We start from the raw sequence: 20,161 nt of genomic DNA on the forward strand, positions 1-20,161 counted from the left end.
GGTCTTGTCCCCCCAGCAACGATATGCTATTGTGTCCGCTCTCAAATTAAAATCTCCTAATTATTCCCTTGACCTCATACATTACACTTGCAGATTATAAATACAGGCTTGCACTAAATTCCTAGGGACTACCTTTCTGATGCCCTCATTGATCAAATGTGGCTGTGACAATACATCTCCTCCAAATGTGTTATCAGAAACATAAACCAAATTTTCTGAGAAGAAGGGGATGTCATTAATAGGTTTATTGCAATTACCAGTGGAATCAAGTTCGCTAAAAGGTCTGCTAATATTAATGATCAGCGTCCTCCAAACACAAACGTTTCATCATGGGTTCAAATTAAGATGGGCAACCACCTTTACCTCCATTCGGATTCCTGGGACCACAAACAAGGGTTTGACAAACGCAAAACCAATCACGCTAAAGCCAGGACTGCCAAGAAACACGGGCTTGACAGGGTATTTTCCAATCAGTGGTGCTGATCTACAAATGCCAGAATACCTTCATGACAGAATACTGGCTAAATTATTTACTGTTAGCGTAAAATTCAACAAAAGAAGGCAGGAAAAGCAGACTGATACAATACAAACATCTTACAGTCAACTTTGCATAAGTCGGCAGTTGCATTAGTCAAATTCTGCCAAAGCAAATTCTCAGACCAAAATATGCAGACATTATGCATTGTTTGTATCATGCGAGGAAAATATTGCCCGAGTTACAGTTTATTCTCCAGTCTAAATAGATTGGACTTATGCAGAGTTGACTGTGCATTTCTAACTGTACAAAAGAGGGAAAAGGGGGAGGGGTGGGACCTATGCTATTTCTTTCCCTCTATCATGATAATGTGATATCCAAACTTTGTCTTCACAGGTGGGTCAGTATAGATTGGCCTGTCCATTGTGCTTGGTTGAAGATTGAATGCTGCATCTTGAAAGGGTCCCACCATGGATCCACGGGTCATCCAGCCAAGGTCACCCTATTATGAAAAGAAGAAGTAGAAGTTAAAGGGGGAATTCGAGGCCAATTACAAGTTTACTAGTAGTCTGAAAAAGAAAGATTTTATGTACAAACTATACAGTAAGTTTGTGAGGCAATGACATCATTAACTCACTATTGCATATTCATATTGAATGTTCAAGTACATAAACTGTTTTGTAAGTTTTGCTTGTTTTCATGAAAACGGTTATGGACTTGAACCGTTTTCATGAAAACAAGCAAAACTTTACAATTTCATACCTTTCGTAATTTTTATCCAATTTTGATCAAATTTTCACTGTCATGCTTGTAAAAATTAACTCTTTCTTTTCAGACTAACTTTTGGTTGGTCTGGAGTTCCCCTTTTAAGTTGAATTCATTGTCATTATTAAAGAAAAAAAAAACAAACAAAGAATCTCTCTAGGTGAATATTTGGGATAGCAAATGCCTGCTAAAAGTCTTCGATGTCAACTCAGGTTGGATAACTTGAAAACTAATGAATGACTAATACTTATAGAGTGATGATGAAATTCATCCAATAAGAGTTTCTCATTGTGGGTCTTGTTGTGTCATAAGTTATGAACATCTGTGCATCATGTAAACAAGTAATGTATAAGCTGTTATTTTCGCGGGGGTTTAATTTTCGCGAATTTCGCGAATCACAGTTGGATCGCGAATTTAACAACACGCGAAAATGTCTCCACGCGCTCTGTTAATAGTGCATTAACATAAAGCGTCGGCGTCAATTCGCGAAAACGACATCTCGCGAAAATGTCTATGGCCTAGTCATTTGCCAAAATATCTGTACACGAAAATAACAGCGTATACAGTATCAACTAACCACGTATTTTGATGTGATGCCAGGATAATTTGATTCAACATAATTTGTGGTTGAATGCAACTAAAAAACAAATATATGAATGATTTTAAAAAATGAATTTGAATACAGTAGACTCCCATTATAACGAAGTCCTCGGGACCGGCAATTTTCTTTCGTTTTATCGAAATTTCATTATAACTGAACCAATAAATAAACTAGAAATGTCGCTATGGCGACTGGTATGCCTCCGCCATAATGCATGATTCTCCTAATAGGTCTAGATAGTACATGTGGACAATGTGTGATTACATTTTCACAAAACTGGCAAAATATTGAAATGACAAGTTTGTCACAAATGTGTTGAATGTTCACCTTCCTTGACCTTGGTTTAATTGGATGAATAGGAGAGCATGTATTTGGGGATTTAAGGACTTTAACTTGACTTTGACCCATTCATACATCTATGCATTGAGTAATTTTCATGGTACCGGTATGGAGGAGAAGTGCAATTTCTGTACTGAATAGTAAATTGTTACCATGTTCATCTGGCCTTTGACCCTAAAATTCATAAGATAATCACTTTCAGGTAGAACATGCATAAATATGCAGTAAGTTTCACGATAAATCGAGCCACTTCCAAGATATGGAAGAAAAAGTTAGTTCAGCACTTTCACTTGATCTTTGACCTTTTGACCTTTGAGGCAAAAAAGAAAAAAAAAAACTCTCCAGAGAATTTCTATTAGGTTACACATGCATACACAAAGTGTTAAAAAAAAATAATCCTGCTGGCATTGCATGAACATGAGGGAAATAGTAAAATTTTGAAGTGTTGCACTTGACCTTTGACCCCTGACCTTTGACCCCATGAACCCTACATTCTCTAGATAATCATTGCCAGTCAGTACATGTATATACTATGTTCCATGAAGATACCTTGAACAATTTTCCAATTTACAGAGAAAAAAAGAAGTTTTAATACTTTTACTCGACCTTTTGACCTCTGACCTTTGACCTCATGACCCAAACTTTCACCAGAGAATCTAAATTGGGTAATACATGTATACACTAAGTTTCAAGAAAATATCTTCAGGCATTGCATAGATATGGTGGAAATAGTGAAATTTTATGTATTTGACCTTGACCTTTTGACCTTTGACCTTGAGCACGTGCACCCAAAAGTTGATAGGCACAACTTCACCCCCTAATACACATACATGCCAAGTTTCATTAGGATACCTCAACAGGTTTTGATAGTTACCTTGTCCACAAAATTCATTACGGACGGACGGAAAGACGGACGGACGGACGGAAGGACGGACGGACGGACAACCCGAAAACATAATGCCTCCGGCACCACTTCGTGGCGGAGGCATAAAAACATAGAGCGGATAATGTTGCGGTCTGAAGTTTCACTTCATTGTAACCGGAATTGTGTTATAACCATGTTCGTTATAACGGGAACGCACTGTAATACATGCAGTACCCCCTGCATGCTGTAAGGATTAGAACCAGCACTTTTACTGGCTGTCGAGCAGAAGCTCATTAGTGGTCTAATGGATCAGACCCCTGTCCAAATATGGTCGTAGGTTCGAATCCTGCTCGAGTATGTATACCCATGATTCATTTTGTCATGGCTACAACTAAACAGACTGATCAATTCAGTGCTTATTAATGTTAAAATAGGGCATTTGTCAATCAGTTGCAATTAAAAAAAAAAATCTGTTACATTCTCAAAAGCTGGTATTGCAGTCAAAATAGAGACATTGAGTGACGAAAGCAAAACCACTAGTGTCTTCCTAAAGCATAGCAAGGAGGAAGAGAACAATTCAAAATCATTTATCCAGGCACAAAACCATCCTATCCCATTTATATGAATGAATATGAATGAATAAATGAATAAATAAATGCATAGAAATGGGGGAAAAAAAGGTAAACAAATATAAAGACAATAATTCTACCTCTTCCCCCACCCCATTAGCAAACCAAACTTTCCTCCTACATACCTGCTTATTCATCAAGTTTATAAACATTTTTCAATGATATGCAAATGTGGGTTTGTTTGGTGTTTTCAAAAACCCCAAGTGCCCATTCAATCCATGTCTGTTAACAGTGGACAGTCCTTACCCCTTGTCGTGCCTTGTCCTCACTGTATTTCTCTGCTACCGAATTGAACCTCTCTCCCGCCTTGATCTTCTCCATGGCCTCCATAGCTTTGGAATGCTTCTCACACAGTATGTGCCTGACCTGGGGATGATGGGTGAGAAATACTAGTATTTCATAATTCCAAGTACGCTTTCAGTGACCTCATGCCACCTTCCCACATGTAAAGTGTATGCCAACAAATTAATGATGCATAGCACAAATATATCTATATACATATGTATATTTGCATTTTGGCAAGTGATATACACCATGAAAATAAATTGTCATCACAATGGGGTGGTCTCTCAACTCTAGAATGTTATCTACAATCTAAGATGGGCGAAACTATGTGATGCTAGGAAAGCAAAGATCGTAATGAAAGTCACTACAGCGCAGCTCAAATATACTGTAAATCCAGAAACATTTACAGCATGAAGCTTGGTTTTATGCACATATATTTCTGGTTTTAAAGTACACACATTCTGTAAGTCCTTCAAAGCAGCTGTCTTGGTCATGTGACCATTGCAGCCACATCACCATAGTCCTCATCTGTTTTAAATAGAAAATCAAAACTTGTTTTTTATGCTCAATCAGATTTTGATTTTTTTTTTCTTAGTTCTTGGGTGGGGTGTAAAAATGCAATGTCCTCAATTTTTGTCTAGCAGAATCCATAAGAATACTGTAAAATTGAAAAATTTCCTGAGACAATTTCTTTTGTGACTGGCCAAGTATGATGAATTTCATGTTTTTAATTCCACAGAATCAAAATGTTTAATAGTGTTACATCTTGAAGAAAAATATAATGCATGTTCTTATTTTTGTGCTAGTTTCTGGTCGCACGAAATGTCTGAAAATTTCTACACCACGAAAATTTCCACTTTTAACCCACAGTACTGGGTACTCGTGACCTCTTCTGAGATTTTTCATTTCTTCAAATTTCTGAGAAAAAAGTTATGAGGCGTGTTTAGCTAATTTGATACCACTAGCACTGTCATGACATTCAACTTCAACATTTTTGAGTTTTATACACTGCTAATGTTAAGATGATGATCAGTTTCCTCACCACTGTTCATGTTGGTGTCAGATTTTAATCATACATTCATTTGTTGTTGTTGTTATTTTAAAGATCGGAAGAAGACTTCATTTATCACCTGTTTGTTTTCAGCTACTGTGAAAGTGGATATTTTCGCATGACTAATTTTTCGTGCTCGGCCAGGTAAGAAGAAGAGTTTTGCAGGTTTTTAATTACGCGAAATCAAGACATCAACTACTGAAACATATGGCAAGCAAAAATATCTGCGTGCTTTTATTTTAGCGCTAGTTTCTGGATGCGCCAAATGCGCGAAAATTTCCACTTTTACAGTATTTCACTCAGAACCTGTGGGGTGCACTCTCAGACTGTAGTGTAATTTGTTATTCACTCACGAGTATACTACAATTGTAGTAGTGAAACCACAGAATTTAGTGAACCTTACGGATGGATGTTTTGAAGGTGCTTACCTTGACTGCTGTTCCTCCTTTCTTCTGCTTTCCTCCCCCACTTTCATCATCCCCTCCTGTGGCTCCTCCTGCAGAAAGGACATCATGAAAGAACGTGACAAGCTAAGGTGGAGAATAAAACATCTTATTCTTAGCAAGAGTTCCATACCCGCCCAGTAAATTTGAGGGGAAAAAAAGTGATTTTCTACATTGTATAAGTATAACTTAATGATTAAATTTAGGTGGCTTTATTTAGGGTTAGACTTTATTAGGGTTATGGGCTTAACTATCAAAGGTAAAAGTCGACTATAATGTTGATCTCTGTGTCTTGCGAGGGTAACGCGGACCCAGGCCCCGGAGTCCAAGGTTAGTGGGGGGTATAGTAGCCCAACCAGACGCCGTTTTTACAGCGACTGGCATGGCATGGGTTGTGTATAGTTTAGTGGGGGGGGGGGGGATACTTCTTCTTCTTGTCATTAGTCTGCTTCCTTCAACCTTGAAGATTCTTGCAGAACTTCGTGATAGTGTGTGCCATAGGGGTAAGGTGCATGTGCCAATAATTTACGGGGTGCAAGTAAAAACTGCCTCGAATCTAGCTGTTGCTGCCTTCCATCAGCAGGAGACGAAAGGCGTTAACTGAAGAGGCCATCACAACATCGTCAGGGAGGGCATTCCAGGATCTAACAGTTCTAGTAAAGAACGAGTTTTGGTGCTGTTGTGTCCGGGATTGAGGGATGAGGTAGCCTTGAGTGTTCACACCTCTGGATGGTCTGATGGATTTGGTGATGAAAGCCTCACAGTTGAATGGTACAAGCTGGGTGTGGATCTTGTAGAGCATCACAAGACGGAGATGTTCACATCTCTGTTGTACTGTAGTGATGTCCATCCCAGCTCCTGCAGCATTGATGATACACTTGATGTACTCCGATATCGGTTTAGAGTGTATCTGGCTACCCTCTGCCGGATCATCTCAATCTTGCTGATATTCCTTGAAGTTGATGGATCCCACACGGAGGAGGCATATTCAACTAGAGGTCTGACCAGTGTTCTGTATGCTGTGGTTTTGAGTTTCGGTGAGTTGAGGTGCAGATTTCTTCTCAGGAAGGCCAGGGTGTTATTAGCTTTTTGGCAGACATTGTCAACATGCTTATTCCAGTTTAAAGGGGACGGCTAGTAACCGATCAGTGGGAATGCTGAGGGATGATTGTTCCAATCCTTGTGGGATTCATTTAAGAGTACATTATATATTTGACCGAAAGATCGGTCTGTATCTCTCCGTCGGGGAATGTTCCGCGGAGACTATGTCTGGCTTCACGGATCCCCTCCGTATACAGACTGAAGTCAATGATTGCGGCTCCTGTGTGGAGCAGTCGCGCACAGATCAAACGTTACGATAAACCAAATATCAGACAGCTTTTTTACATTCAAACAAGTTTGACATGACATGACACATTATGCAGCAATATTTGGGATAAATTTCTCAATTGTGCAATCGAAATACTCATTTAAACTCGGTTATAACGCAGAAATTTTATCGATATCGCAACATCGCCGTTCGCAAGCTGTAAGTCGCCATTTTGAATCTGTAAGCCAATCACATGCGAGGTACGTGTTTTAATAAAACAAACACGTAGAAGCTACCTCGCATGTGATTGGCTAATAGATTCATAGTGTATGTTTCTGCAGTTTGAACGTGACGACGCGACAGGCTGTGTTTTACGTTGAAAATTCTACTAAAATGTGGGATTATTCATTAATCTGGTGAGTGTAATGTATTCTTAAAAAGCTAATTTAACTATACAAGCTTAAATTTGCCGACCTAGGGCCGTGAATTAGACGCAATCGAGAAGGGTGAGGTACCTCACCCAATTTCCCATACAGACAGTGGTTAAGAACATCCACACAGCAATGGGTACTGCAACCTTCCGTCTCTCTACGGAGGACAGCGTTAATGGCAAAATATAAAAAGAGTCCTCCGGACAGACGGATCTTTCTGTCTAATTATATATCTACTGTTGTGTGAAAATTATTTGCTTCAGAACGGTCTCATATTCAAGTAATGTGCAGATTAATGCCCCGTCACTGACCAGGGACGCTTACCTGGAAACATTAAACTGCACATTACTTGAATATGAGACCATCCTGAAGCAAATAATTTTCACACAAGAGTAGATATACAATGTACTCTTAAATGAATCCCACAAGGATTGGAACAATCATCCTCCAGCATTCCCACTGGTTCCCACTGATCAGTTACTAGCCATCCCCTTTAAGTCTGATGTTATTGTGATTATATACGGGTACATATTATACGGGTACATATGAACTCTTTCCAACATCTTCATAGAAATTTGATACACATTGTGAAAGAATTCTGAGGCCCCGAACCACACTACAGGTACATTTATCAATCTAGCTCTAACCTAGTGACTGATGAAGTCGGGTGCAGGATGCAATATGATATTACATTGTATATGACGAGGCCATCCATGAAGGATGAAGGCTACAAAGTCACCAACACCATTATGAACACTTGGGACTGTAAGAAAACCACCCGTGATAACCCCTAGTTTCTACCAGCCTTCAACTGAAAGTCTGGATCTTCTGAATAATATCATTTATATCACAATCATGACGCATTGGCTCACCTTTTCCTTTCGACTTTCCTCCCTTGGCCGCCCCTCCACCACCTTTATTTTTGGGCATTTTGAGGTTTTGCGCTAACGAGTCTGTGCGTGGACACTAATACACTACTTGCACTCGCTGCTTGGTAATCGATTCTCCAATTTCTCTGTGATCGATACCTCACTTGTGAAACCCATTACTTTCAGCTTGCAGAGTTATGGAGTAACCTTACAATCGCAGGGGGGGGGGGGGGGGGGGGAGTTGATCAGTATTATTCAATTCAATTTCAATTTATTTTCATATTTCTCGATGAAAAATACATCAAATATAACAAAACTGAATAATACATGATATCCAGCCACCATTGCAAAATGAAATGATAGGCCTACATGATATCCAGCTAGGCGGCGTTAGAGTGTTGTAAACATAACAAATAGAACATAGTGGTCGATTTATGAAAGTTGGAATCTGAGAATGAATGCTAAAGAAATATGATGGAACCTACGTAAAGGCAAGCCTGTCGAGAGTACGTCCCACTTAAAATGGAGCGTAAAGATTAAGGAGCACGGGTACAACAAATGACCGAAACATAGAGGGAAAAAAGAGAAAATACAAAAGAAAATACAAAGCATATAAAAAAGAAAAGGGAGATGAAATGAAATGTGTGCATGTACTGAGGATTAAGTACAGAAACATCGATAAGAAGACCGGTGAGTATTCAATGATTGTCATTGATTGGCGTCCCACTGCCCCACTAAGTAAGATGTTTTGCAAGGAGTATCCTTGACTATAATAGGGGATTGTTTACTCTAACAAACTGCTCTTATAACTGGAGTGAGTGTCATATTGTGCTTGAGTTTAGAGGAATAGCTCTAGAAAATGTAACAGGAATTTAGGTATATGCATTATAAAGTACTGTCTTAACCTGTGTTTGTGTTTGTTTAGGCGCGATTGTGTGTATTGCGTTTGTACGAGTATGACTGTGTATGTGTGTCTGTGTGGAGGTGGGGGGGGGGTAGCAGAAAAGAAGAGGGTGAACAATTTGGTGAAGGTCCATGCTTGTAAGGGCCATCAATCCCGAGAGATTTTTCTCGGCATTAGCTTGAAGGTTGCAACAAGCCGAGGCGCCAATTCTTCCCGATTTCGGTGAAAACAAGTCTGGAAGTGGAATTTGTTCCCACAATTGTATGTGTTTCATTTCAGAGGGGGAAAAAGTAGAAAATGAGGACATTCCTCGAATCTCCGCTAAATGCTTTTCCGCTTTTCCGCCAGTTCAGGCTCTGACGAATATATTTATAAGGCCGGGATACTCGTTGTGTCTTGTAACAATTTGATTAATGAATATTATGGCAAATATACACTTCGCTATTGACATCTGCATACTGCATATTTCTTCCCGTATTGACCGTATTATGTCACGTCTCATTTTAAATAAACGACATCTAGAATCACTTACATCAGTTACCTTAAAGGTAACCTTACATCAATGAAATGGATTTCAAAATGGTGTCTGTTACTGCTTGCCTTTTAATCATCTTCGATTATAATGAAATTCGGTTAAAACAACGCTATTGTGTGACCTAATTAATGAAAACTGCATAGAATGATAAATCCCACTTTCTTGAATAAACACTGCTTTTCGTGTGGCAATAAAGTATTTTGAATCGATATATGGATAAGCAGTTTTGTAGAGGAATTAAAACATGCGAAATATAAAAAAAAAGTAAATTGTAGAATCAAATAAAATCCTGGATTTTAACTTTGCCATTCTTACGCACTAATAATAAATGTTGAACTGAGAACAATTAAAGGGGAATGAAACCCAAATTATACATGTTGATTGAGTGAATGCAGCAATACTAGTAGAACACATCAGCAAAGTTTGAGGAATATCGGACATTATCCATTCAAAAGTTGTGGTTCTTTGAAGTTTCGGTGCCACCACTATACCGGGTAAGAAGATAAAAAGAAAATTCAACAAAATGTCATTTCTATGAAAAGTGCACATTCACTCGATTTGTTAGTGACATGATTGTATTGAAGGTAGCATTATTCACCCACTTTTTCTAACAGAAGTAAATCAAGATCTCTTTCATTATTCTAGAAAAGTGAAAATGTGTTTATCTTTTTATATTGACTTACATCCTTTAAATCGTTGTCAATACCTGATGTCACATAATGTAATTAGGCCTACATGTACTGATTCTTCTCACCCAGCGATGGCAGCACCGAAACTTACAAATAACTTTTCACTGGATTCTCCGATTTTCCTTTACAACTTCGCTGATGTTTTAAAATAACATTGCTGCATTCCCCAAATCTGCATACACATTTGGGTTTCACTCTTCTTCGACAGCAGTTGTATAAAAATAATCACTACAGTATTATGGCTACCTCTAATATTCTTACCAGTCTTGAAAACACAAACACACACTCACAAACTTTCTCCATAAAGGATAAGTTATGGGGATGGGCAACGTTAAGGAAAGACTTACTTTATTCTCATTTGGTAGAACCATCCTCTAAAATCTTTGCGCCGAAAGCCACAGGCTTCTATAGCATGGGCAAGGAAAGGGAAAGAATAACATTACTTGTATATGGTTGTCAAGCGCTCCCTCTACTGTGAGCTTACCTCCAGTGGCAGTCATTCAGTATTTAGTTATCTTTATTGGTCTATATGTCAGACATGGATATTTTTTCCATTGACATTACATTGTACCAAAATAATCATTACAATACAAACACATCTCGCATCACAATTACATATTTCAATGACAAGCACAATGAACACAAACAACACCCTTCAAATCTGTTACACAGTCATACTTATTATGCAATATGTTATTTCTTTAAATTATTACCTCGCCCTTTTCGTGTTGGGGACTTTGGACGGTGTCACGGTGTGCAGATTTCAGTGCCAATCGGCATTCATGGAGCACACAAAGGATAAACTAAACTGCACACTCAGCCTGGTTGTATACTGAAATAACAGTCATGTACAGTTCGACCTCGATTATCCGGCCTCCTTTTATCTGGAAATCTCTATTATCCGGAAGCATTCACGCAGTGAAGGACTTGTTTTTTTCATCCAAAAATTGAGAAAAAACAGTGACTTTAACATCTTTTCATGGATCTAGCCTTCAATAATTTCATAAGATGTGCATGATAGGTTTATCAATATCTAATGAGGTAAAACATGTATGATTTTCACATAAAGATATACTTTATTTTTGTGAAGAAGGGACTACAATTTTGCGCAGGCTATCATAGATTACACCATCGTTGCGGGGTACGCTACCTGCCTAGCTGCCGGTGCACTGGGACGGCAGCTTGGACGGCAGCTATTGTGTCTCCCATATCTGGATGAGCGCCGGTCCTGACATGGCCCGATAATCGAGGTCGAACTGTGACTAAAAACTTGGATTTGCCAACAATCCAAGCCCCTAAAACAAAGCATAAAAGGGGTTGTCATACAATGTAAGTAATCATTATAGAGCCTACAATACAAATTCATGCGTTGACAGAGATGACAGACTTTGCATCAATATCATACCATTTCTGAAAAGCATTACTTTTTTTGGACACAATATCAATTTACAAAAGAAAAGAAAGTTCTTACTTTTAGACTGTGTGCACTGTGAATGTTTCTGATATTGATGTACTGAGGACTAAATCTCTATGATTATGTACAAGGCCTTTAGATACATCATGCTTAAGCTGGCTTTGGGAGATGGATAAAATCAAACTGCAAAATGCCATCAGGGACAAAATACTTCGTCAAAATTGGTTCGAATTACTAAGAAAATCATGAAATTTCGCATGTATGTTTTCTTTTAAAGTGATTTTCGGAGCAACTACATACGCAGACAAAATATAATGCGATAATGTGATAATGTTATGCATGCAGATTGGTCTCGTCCTTCTTGTTCGTCTAATTTTACTCTATTTGTTAAGGTCAACTTTAACATGGAAGGTACACTTAATCTTGAAAATATATTTGACGCAATTCAAGCGCACACTTCGGAACAGATAACTAGAATAATCTGATACTCTAAATTCTGACATTCTCAGATGTGTAAGTATAGCAGAGGTAAGCGAGGATTGGTGATTTAAACTGGTCCAAGTGACGTGAACCGTGCTGTGTTATTTCCGTTTCTTCCAAAACAAGATTATGCATCAATTCATGCATTACATCACGCACACCAAGAAAATATCTATGGGTTTTAGCTGGGTACTTGATAGCGTATGTGTGGTTTGTAATAACAGTGATTTATGGGTAGAGACATTTCTGGCGACTGACAAGTCTTTGAAAGCAGTTATATCACTAGATCTAAATGAGCAAGCATCACGTGTAAGGGAAAGCCCCCATGGAACGAAAATGTTGGTACGTTAATGAATGTATCAAATACAATGTATTCATAAAATCATATTCACGACTTGAGTTTGGATCATCATAGTTTGTACGGGGTCATCTCACTAGACCGATACCCACGAGTCATACAGCCCACGAGTTCGACATTGAAAAAAAAAGGTCCATGAGTCATACAGTCCACGAGTCATATGGCCCATGAGTTCGACACTAATAGGTAAAACAGCTCACTAGTTCGGTCTCGTGGGCCTTATTTGCTTAGCGTCGAACTCATGGGCTGTATTACTCGTGGACTGTATAACTCGTGGGCTGTATGATTAATGGGTCTCGAACTTGTGGCGTGCCCCCGCTTGTTCATATCGGAAAACGTCTTTAAGTTCTAAATCGGTGGCAGTTTTCCCCCGATTTAGCAACTGCACCGTGAGAATGCTGCACCGTGATACATTATTATCAAACACTATATAACTGTATTTTTCAGAATACAAGTAATTCATTTTTATTCAATATCCGATCTTTCCTCTGCTAAATTTTTCAAATCTTAAATGACACAACTGGAGCTCTGTTGCTGTAATCATTTTGAATCAATTATTTGCTCACAACAACACATTTTACGTCTAAGTTCAACAATCCTCCTTCCTGATGCAATAGTGATTTGAACGAATGGAATCTCGCATTTTTGTTATTGACGAAAAAAAGTTTTTGAAGTTTGCATTCGAATTCATTTCTGTACTTCAAAACAGTACAAAACATGACAGACCATCAATATAAGAAATAATGATGATACATCAAACATCACGCATACAACATATTCATGTATCTATCTATCTATCTCCCTATCTTTATAGTTATAATTATATACATATACTTTACAGGTAATTCACTGTTTTGTGCACTTACATAGGTACATTCATGAAAACAAAACAAACTCGTTTTTAAGAACCAGTGTTATGGGTATTTTTTTTTTGTCTATTTGTCAGTCTTCTCCAACGTTTCTGATCTCATCCATGACGTCGCTGCAAAGAAGTTTCAGAGTTCCCATCTTCATAGGACCACCCTTCACTTGCCCTTTGAAATCTGTTTATTTTTCTTGCAGAGGGGCGGGGCTATCACTGTAGACAGGATATGGGACTTCCAAACTTGAATGAGAAAATGTTCTATGGACCATTTACATCAAATTTGCGTGGTTTTAAATGCAAGTAACCACAGGTGACTAAAAGAACTCTGGAATAACATTGGAATGCCGTATATCAAACCAGTAAGGACACCCGGAAAAAAAATGCGAACTTCCTGTTACGTTGTATTTTGGCTACATTGTGGTGTTTGAATTGAAACATGGATGTTTGTCTGTTTGTGTATGAATGGATACGTGATATGCATACTGGTGCACATACACGTCCACACACACAGTGGAACAATGATGAGCTGGAAATAAACGCTTCAAAACGCAACAAAGAACTACTATAATAATACACTGTATATGTCTGTGTGCGTGCCTCTCTCTCTGTGTGCGTGTGTGTGTGTGTATGACATAATTACATCTATGCAAGTTGCCAATGAAGAAAATAAAACAAAGCAAAACAAAACAAAAACAAAACGATGCGTACTATTCCATCGGCATCATGAAATAAATGATAGAAATTCAATCACTTGCCTGCTTTCTCCCTTCTCTTTTCTCTCAGAGAGAAGAAAGTGTCCTTTTCAATTTACAATGATTCATTGAAAAAAAAGAGAAAAAAAGTAACTGATTAGTTAGAAGTTGACTCTGTAGACTGGCGCAGAGAGAAAGAAAAGGACAACGTCAAAACAAATTTTGAAAATTCGGAACTCGTCTTTACTTCTTTCACTACTTAGACCAGTATACGGTGTTATAGACCATGTACGTAACCTGGAAAAGTTGTTAAGTACAATTTAAAAAAATCGTGTTCTTCAAGGGTGTTAAAGTTATTAGCTTCGTTGCCACCTTGGCCACCTTGGGCAATTTTTTTTTATTAGCCTTATTAGCATAATTACGTAGTTAGCATATGTAAAATATGTAATATATTGCTAATTTTAATAGAGAAAGCCTGAAAACATGGGAAATTTTACTTTTTAAGGGGTTATTTCTATAACGAGAAATCGATTCATGACACCAAATACCAATTCTAAATGATTTAGGTGTCTTAAATATCATTATTAGCATAATGAGCTAATTTGCATGTATGTGACAATAGTGAAGTAGATGGTAATATATACCATGTACATGACCTGAAAATGTTGTTAAGCACAAGATGTGGCTGATTCATATTTTAGAGGGGTATTGAAGTAAACTGAGCTTGATTCGTATCTTGGCAACTTTAAAGGCATAATTTACCATTTTGCAGATGAAACAATAACCTAGCATTAGTGCTTTAAAATAGTTCTAAAATGTGAGTTAGGGAAAGAAACAACCACTGTAAAAATTTGAATTCGATTATCGATGTTAAGTATTGTTAAATACACAAAACAAGAACAACAGTTATAATAAAAACGTTTTCAGACTAAACTGTTTACAGTTATTGTTTTTGAGAAAAATACTGATATCTCCTTATATTCTAGGTCTTATTGAAAAGTATCATATGGTAGGATGTTTTGTGATACAACAGACCTACACATATGCATCAAATGTGATATCTTGAACATTATTTAAATCACTGTTCCCAAAGGTAAACAGGATCTTTAAGGTGATGATGATAGCAATGATGATGCTGAAGAAAATTGTGGTGGCAATAATTACAAGACGAAAGGAAGAAGAACTAATTTCGAATATTATTTTTATTCCCTAAGCTTCTTTATCCCCTCAATCTCTCCCCCTCTCTTTTCCACCCCACCCCTCTTTCTCTCCCGCTTCTCTCACTCTCCCTCTCTCAATCAGTGTTTCAATACATGCCTTGTCAAAAGGAACGACTGAAAACAAACAAACAAACAAACAAACAAGCGTATAGCTGTCGTGGGTGCCAATCCTCACAGCACATTTCTGTGCCGCCACCACCGTCGACTTTGGAGTGGCGCCTTACTTTGTGATCACAGACATCGCGGGGAAGAATGGTAACTGTAAAACGCAGTCTTTATTATCATCAGCTCGTTTACTTTCATTCATCGATCACACGCGTTATAGCAACTATGTCAATTATACAGAAGAGTCTCTGCTTTTATAGTTCGAAAAGTTTGTCAGTTTATACGTGGTCATCATCTCCCTCTCCCTCCTTATGCTGTTTCTTTCTTCTTTCTTTTTTTCGGGGCTACTCTGTCTCTTTGTGACTTTTGTAGCCGCCTTTTCCACGCCACGACTCTAACTTACGTCCACTGGCTGACTGGGGGTCTTGACAAACATGATGGATCTCCACGCCCTATTTGATCTCACAATGGGCGTCTCGTTAATCGGGCGTTAATCGGACATGTTGACATTTGACAGACAGCGTCGAGTGGATATTTGAGGTGGCAACAAGCTGAAAAGGAGACAGGGGAAAAAAAAGTAGAGGAGAACTGTGTCTTCACCGCTCATCAGACACGTCAGACGCGGGGCGTGCGCCGGCAAGGAAAGCCCACAGTCTGATCCCCACTACCGTGTGTAATGAGTGGTGCCACCGGTCCGCAGTCCGCCCGTGCGACGGCGCGTCTCTTGCTGTGAGCCCACAATCACGTCGTCTCATTGTTTTGTTGTTTCTTTTTAATCCATCTTTGCTTCTTTTTTTGTTTGTTTGTGTGTGTGTGTGTGCGTGTGTGTGTGTGTGTTATCCACGATCATTTTCCCCGAGTCTCCTCACAAGGGGACTAACACAATATCGGTCAAAGAAAAAAAATACACAATGACAACTGTCCAAGAACAGTTGATGAACAGTAACAACAATGACGTTTAAAAAGAGCAACAACAGCGACACGAAACGAGAAGTCAGACACGAAACCTTCACTTGGGGTTTTGTTCTGGCCCAATTTGCATAGCGGAGCCTCCCATCAAACTTTCATTATTTTCAAAAAGTGTCGCGCACTAATTTGAGTAACGTTACCAATGGCGCCAGGGCGAACAAACATTAACGACGCAGCCAACTGTAAATGTCTTTTTTTTTCTGTGATTCGTCTTGTCAATGATGTCTCTCCCGTATAAGACCTTTAATATTTGGGTTCATGAACCAAATTAAAAAAAAAAGAATAGAAAAACAAGACGAAAAACAAGAATCATTATTATCAACAATCGCTTTCTCTCCGATAGGACATAATGGATGTCCCATAATTCTCTAATAATGATGTGAGAGAGTAACAACTCATGACGATAAGATCCTGATTCATTCATTCATCGCAAAGGGTAATAAGGTGTATATATCGGTGACGTGGTTCCGCCTCACATCCAAATGGACCCCGTAGAAGAACAGCTAGTGCAGCTAATTCAGCCATCTTCTCAGACGGACGGAAACAAATGAACAAACAAACAAAAGCAAATATTCCAATCGTTTGGTGATTGTTACAAAAAAGTTAGTTTGTGTCCAAAAGATTCTCCACTCTCTGATCAAAGTGACACTTCCTACGAGGGAGTGAATGCACACACACACACACACACACACACACACACACACACACAAAGGGAAAGTTTCATCATAATATAGGGGAAAGAGGTGGGAGAGCTATAAGATTTCCAAAAGTTCTATGTTTCATGACAAAGTTTTTTCACGAAACATTGGCATCGCTACCAATCAACAATGCAAATTAATGAGGCGCAATGGACGAATCAGTAATCATCTTGCAGGCCTGTAGTTTCTGCTGTAATTCATGATAAGTATCACAGAGATTACAGCTTTGGTCACAGAATTGATAAATACCGTCCCCTTCTTGAAGTTGTTACTGCTAAGTTATTCAATGATTTAATGCAAAGGATATACCCCGGAGATCTTTTTACAATTTGCAGACGGGACAGAAGGCAGATATGATAGATAATTCAATGAGACTTGCGCGGCAAAGACGTTATAACTTTATTTCATTTTACATAATGTTACAACAGTGCCCACTGCCACTATTGTGTATAATACTCTTTCAGATTATAACAATTTCAAGTCATTTCATGTCATTTTATGTCATTTCCAAGTGTCGCATGGTTTCTTTCGTCACGAAATTACAATTTCATGACAAAATTGTTTTTCCGTTGACAAGTGACGTCAATTTCGTCGACGAAATGACAATTCCGTCACGAAAAGACAATTTGTTAGCGAAATAACAGCTCCATCAATGTAAATACAATTTCGTCAACGAAAAAATTGACGTTGTCACTACTTGTCAAAAAGAGAGAAGAAATTCGTCACAAAATTGCCATTACGTGACGAAAGAGACGATGCAACATTTGGCGTCCCATACTGATTTCGAGCTTATCATCGTCTCAATGTAACTACTCAGATAATCGGGGGAAATATGTTTTTACCTTTGGTAATGAATTCCTGTACCCATTTTGCGTCATGTTACCGATTTCAAATGATCGAAGACAAAATGAAATGCAGATTATTAACATTTTTTTTTCCGTTTTGGTAAATGATTGCTAGAGTGAGCACAAGTCGAAGTAGTGCTTTTTTTTTCTCAGTGTAATGTAATGCGCTAGGAATACTTTTAATGAACCTTGAGTAATTAGACAAATAAAGTTACCGTCACAATTTATGGTATCATTTGTAATAATGCTACCAAGATAAAATGGCAAATTATAGTACGTTTGCAATTTGGAATTTTGAAAAGATACTGACTGCTACTCTGTAATGAGAAGTTCTACGAGGCCCCAATTCATTAAACATCACTTATACTAAAATTAAATCCATGATTTATTATCACAGCGCTTTACAGACAAACGGTGGATCAATGCTCCCGTCGCTCGATCACAACAACAACAACAACAACAACAACAACAACAACAACAACAACAACAACAACAACAACAACAACAACAAACCCCGACAAGAATAGCGGAACCACTGACGGTATTGTCGGCTATCATGAAAATTGAAAAGCGATAGCAATAACGAATGCCGGAATAGAAATCGCACAACGTGAATGCATTTGAAAGGATTCAAATGCGTCTGTTCCGGGTTATTAAGCAGCTGACTTTTTTTCTTTTACTCTTTATCTGTGGCAGTTGGTTTGAAGCATAATGTCGGTGAAACGTCAATCATAACGCATAATGCGCTTTGCTTCTGATTTTGTTTGTTTGTTTGTCTTGTTGTTGTTGTTGTTGTTGTTGTTGTTGTTTTAACGAATTTTCCATAGGATTCGGTTTGCCGTATAGGTTCCTCATTGTCATGAAAGAGAAAAATAAATTTTCCAAACTGGACACAATAAACATTTGATAAAAATAATGTAGGGAATCGACGATTGATCAAATGCACTCATCTGTACGAATTGGTTACCTGTGATTGTTTCGGTGCATCCAAGTTGGGTTGTACAATGCTCTGTTTTTTTTCTTGCTTTTGTTGTTGTTTTGCTGTAAGTTCATATCAAATATTATGAAAATCGAGTGCATTCTTCTAATCGGGGCAGCTTAAAAAAAACATTCAAAACAAAATCATAGATTTACATCCACAGGAAGTTATGAGTCAATTATACTAATCTTTCTTTGGTTCCTTTTGTGAATTTCTTTTGTGATACATCAACGTTGACTTGTTGTTGTTGTTATTGGGTTTTTTTTTTGAATTTTTCCTCTCCAACAGACACGTATGAATATGGATTTTTACAGAAAATAAGTGGATGTAATATTCATTAACATTAAAATGTACAATAAACGACATTTATAAGTTTGCAAAGCATTTTGAGTTTACGAAAATGCTGAAAATGGGAAAGAATGCTTGTAGGGTGCATTCCCCTAAACATGATAGTATCATTGGGGCAAATCATTTGTTTTATAGGGCCCCATTTTTTTTTCTCTCTTCTTTCTTGAAAACACAACAACAAATTACATTTATAAGTGAAATACATTTTACATAAAAAGCGGAATTTCAAAATTTAATTACATGAGGTATAGGAACAGAAACCTAGCTATAGCCCTATATAGACAAACATCCCGGACAAATCCTTATGCAAAGTTGCTGTCGTATAGCAACAACAACAAGAGAAGAAAGAAGAAATATATAAACCTAAAAACGTAGTGTAGAAATTTAAAAAAAAAAGTTGATGGCTAAGACAACAAACATAATGGATGGTCGGAGCCGCTGAGCAAACGCTTGATATTAAAAGAAAATAAACATTTGATGTTTCGGTCTTTTGCAACCATTAACGATTCAGCAAATGTTACAAATTCTTAAGATGTATGAAATTGATTACTAGTGGGCCTACGTTACTCACAATGATATTATTTTGTGTTTAAACATTCAGTGAATCTGTGAATGCATGGAGTTCCAGCTTTGACTTCAGCACTACCGTCCTGTAACAAATCATCTCACTGAAATCAAGTGTAATTGTTAAATAGTCTCCTGTTTTAATACATGTATCTGTCATTTATTTTGTGGTCGCTTTCATTAAATCATTAAAGTCTTACGTTTTTCATGCAATCTTTTAAGTCAACGTTATGTAATGTAAAGATGAATTATGATCCTAAGGCTCTGATCTTTTTTTTAAGGTGACCATAATTATTACTGATGGACGTATCCAGATTGACTAGTCTCCCCACTATGTTAATCATCTTGATTTCCTGTTTGTCTGCTGCAGATATTTAATTTTACTTATTAGTCTTCTTCAATTCCCTTATTAGAATTATATATGCAGTCATTTA

At 37.9% G+C, this 20,161-nt stretch overlaps 1 protein-coding gene and 1 pseudogene across 1 annotated transcript; both read right to left on the bottom strand.

Annotated features, from left to right (window-relative positions):
* Positions 1-810: 810 nt before the first annotated feature.
* On the bottom strand, positions 811-8,134 carry LOC139727550 (peptidyl-prolyl cis-trans isomerase NIMA-interacting 4-like). Its single transcript, XM_071638530.1, has 4 exons — positions 8,066-8,134; positions 5,439-5,506; positions 3,921-4,040; positions 811-977 (listed from the first exon to the last, which is right to left on the bottom strand). The coding sequence occupies exons 1-4, from the start codon at positions 8,121-8,123 to the stop codon at positions 819-821; spliced, it is 405 nt and encodes a 134-aa protein (XP_071494631.1). The 5' UTR covers positions 8,124-8,134; the 3' UTR covers positions 811-818.
* LOC139727540 (uncharacterized) lies at positions 6,010-7,723 on the bottom strand (annotated as a pseudogene).
* Positions 8,135-20,161: the final 12,027 nt, after the last annotated feature.

Source organism: Diadema antillarum, unplaced genomic scaffold (genome assembly GCF_040938485.1).
Source record: "Diadema antillarum isolate AM-2024a unplaced genomic scaffold, OU_Dant_1.0 seq00000136_RagTag, whole genome shotgun sequence".
NCBI classification, from domain to species: Eukaryota; Metazoa; Echinodermata; class Echinoidea; order Diadematoida; family Diadematidae; genus Diadema; species Diadema antillarum.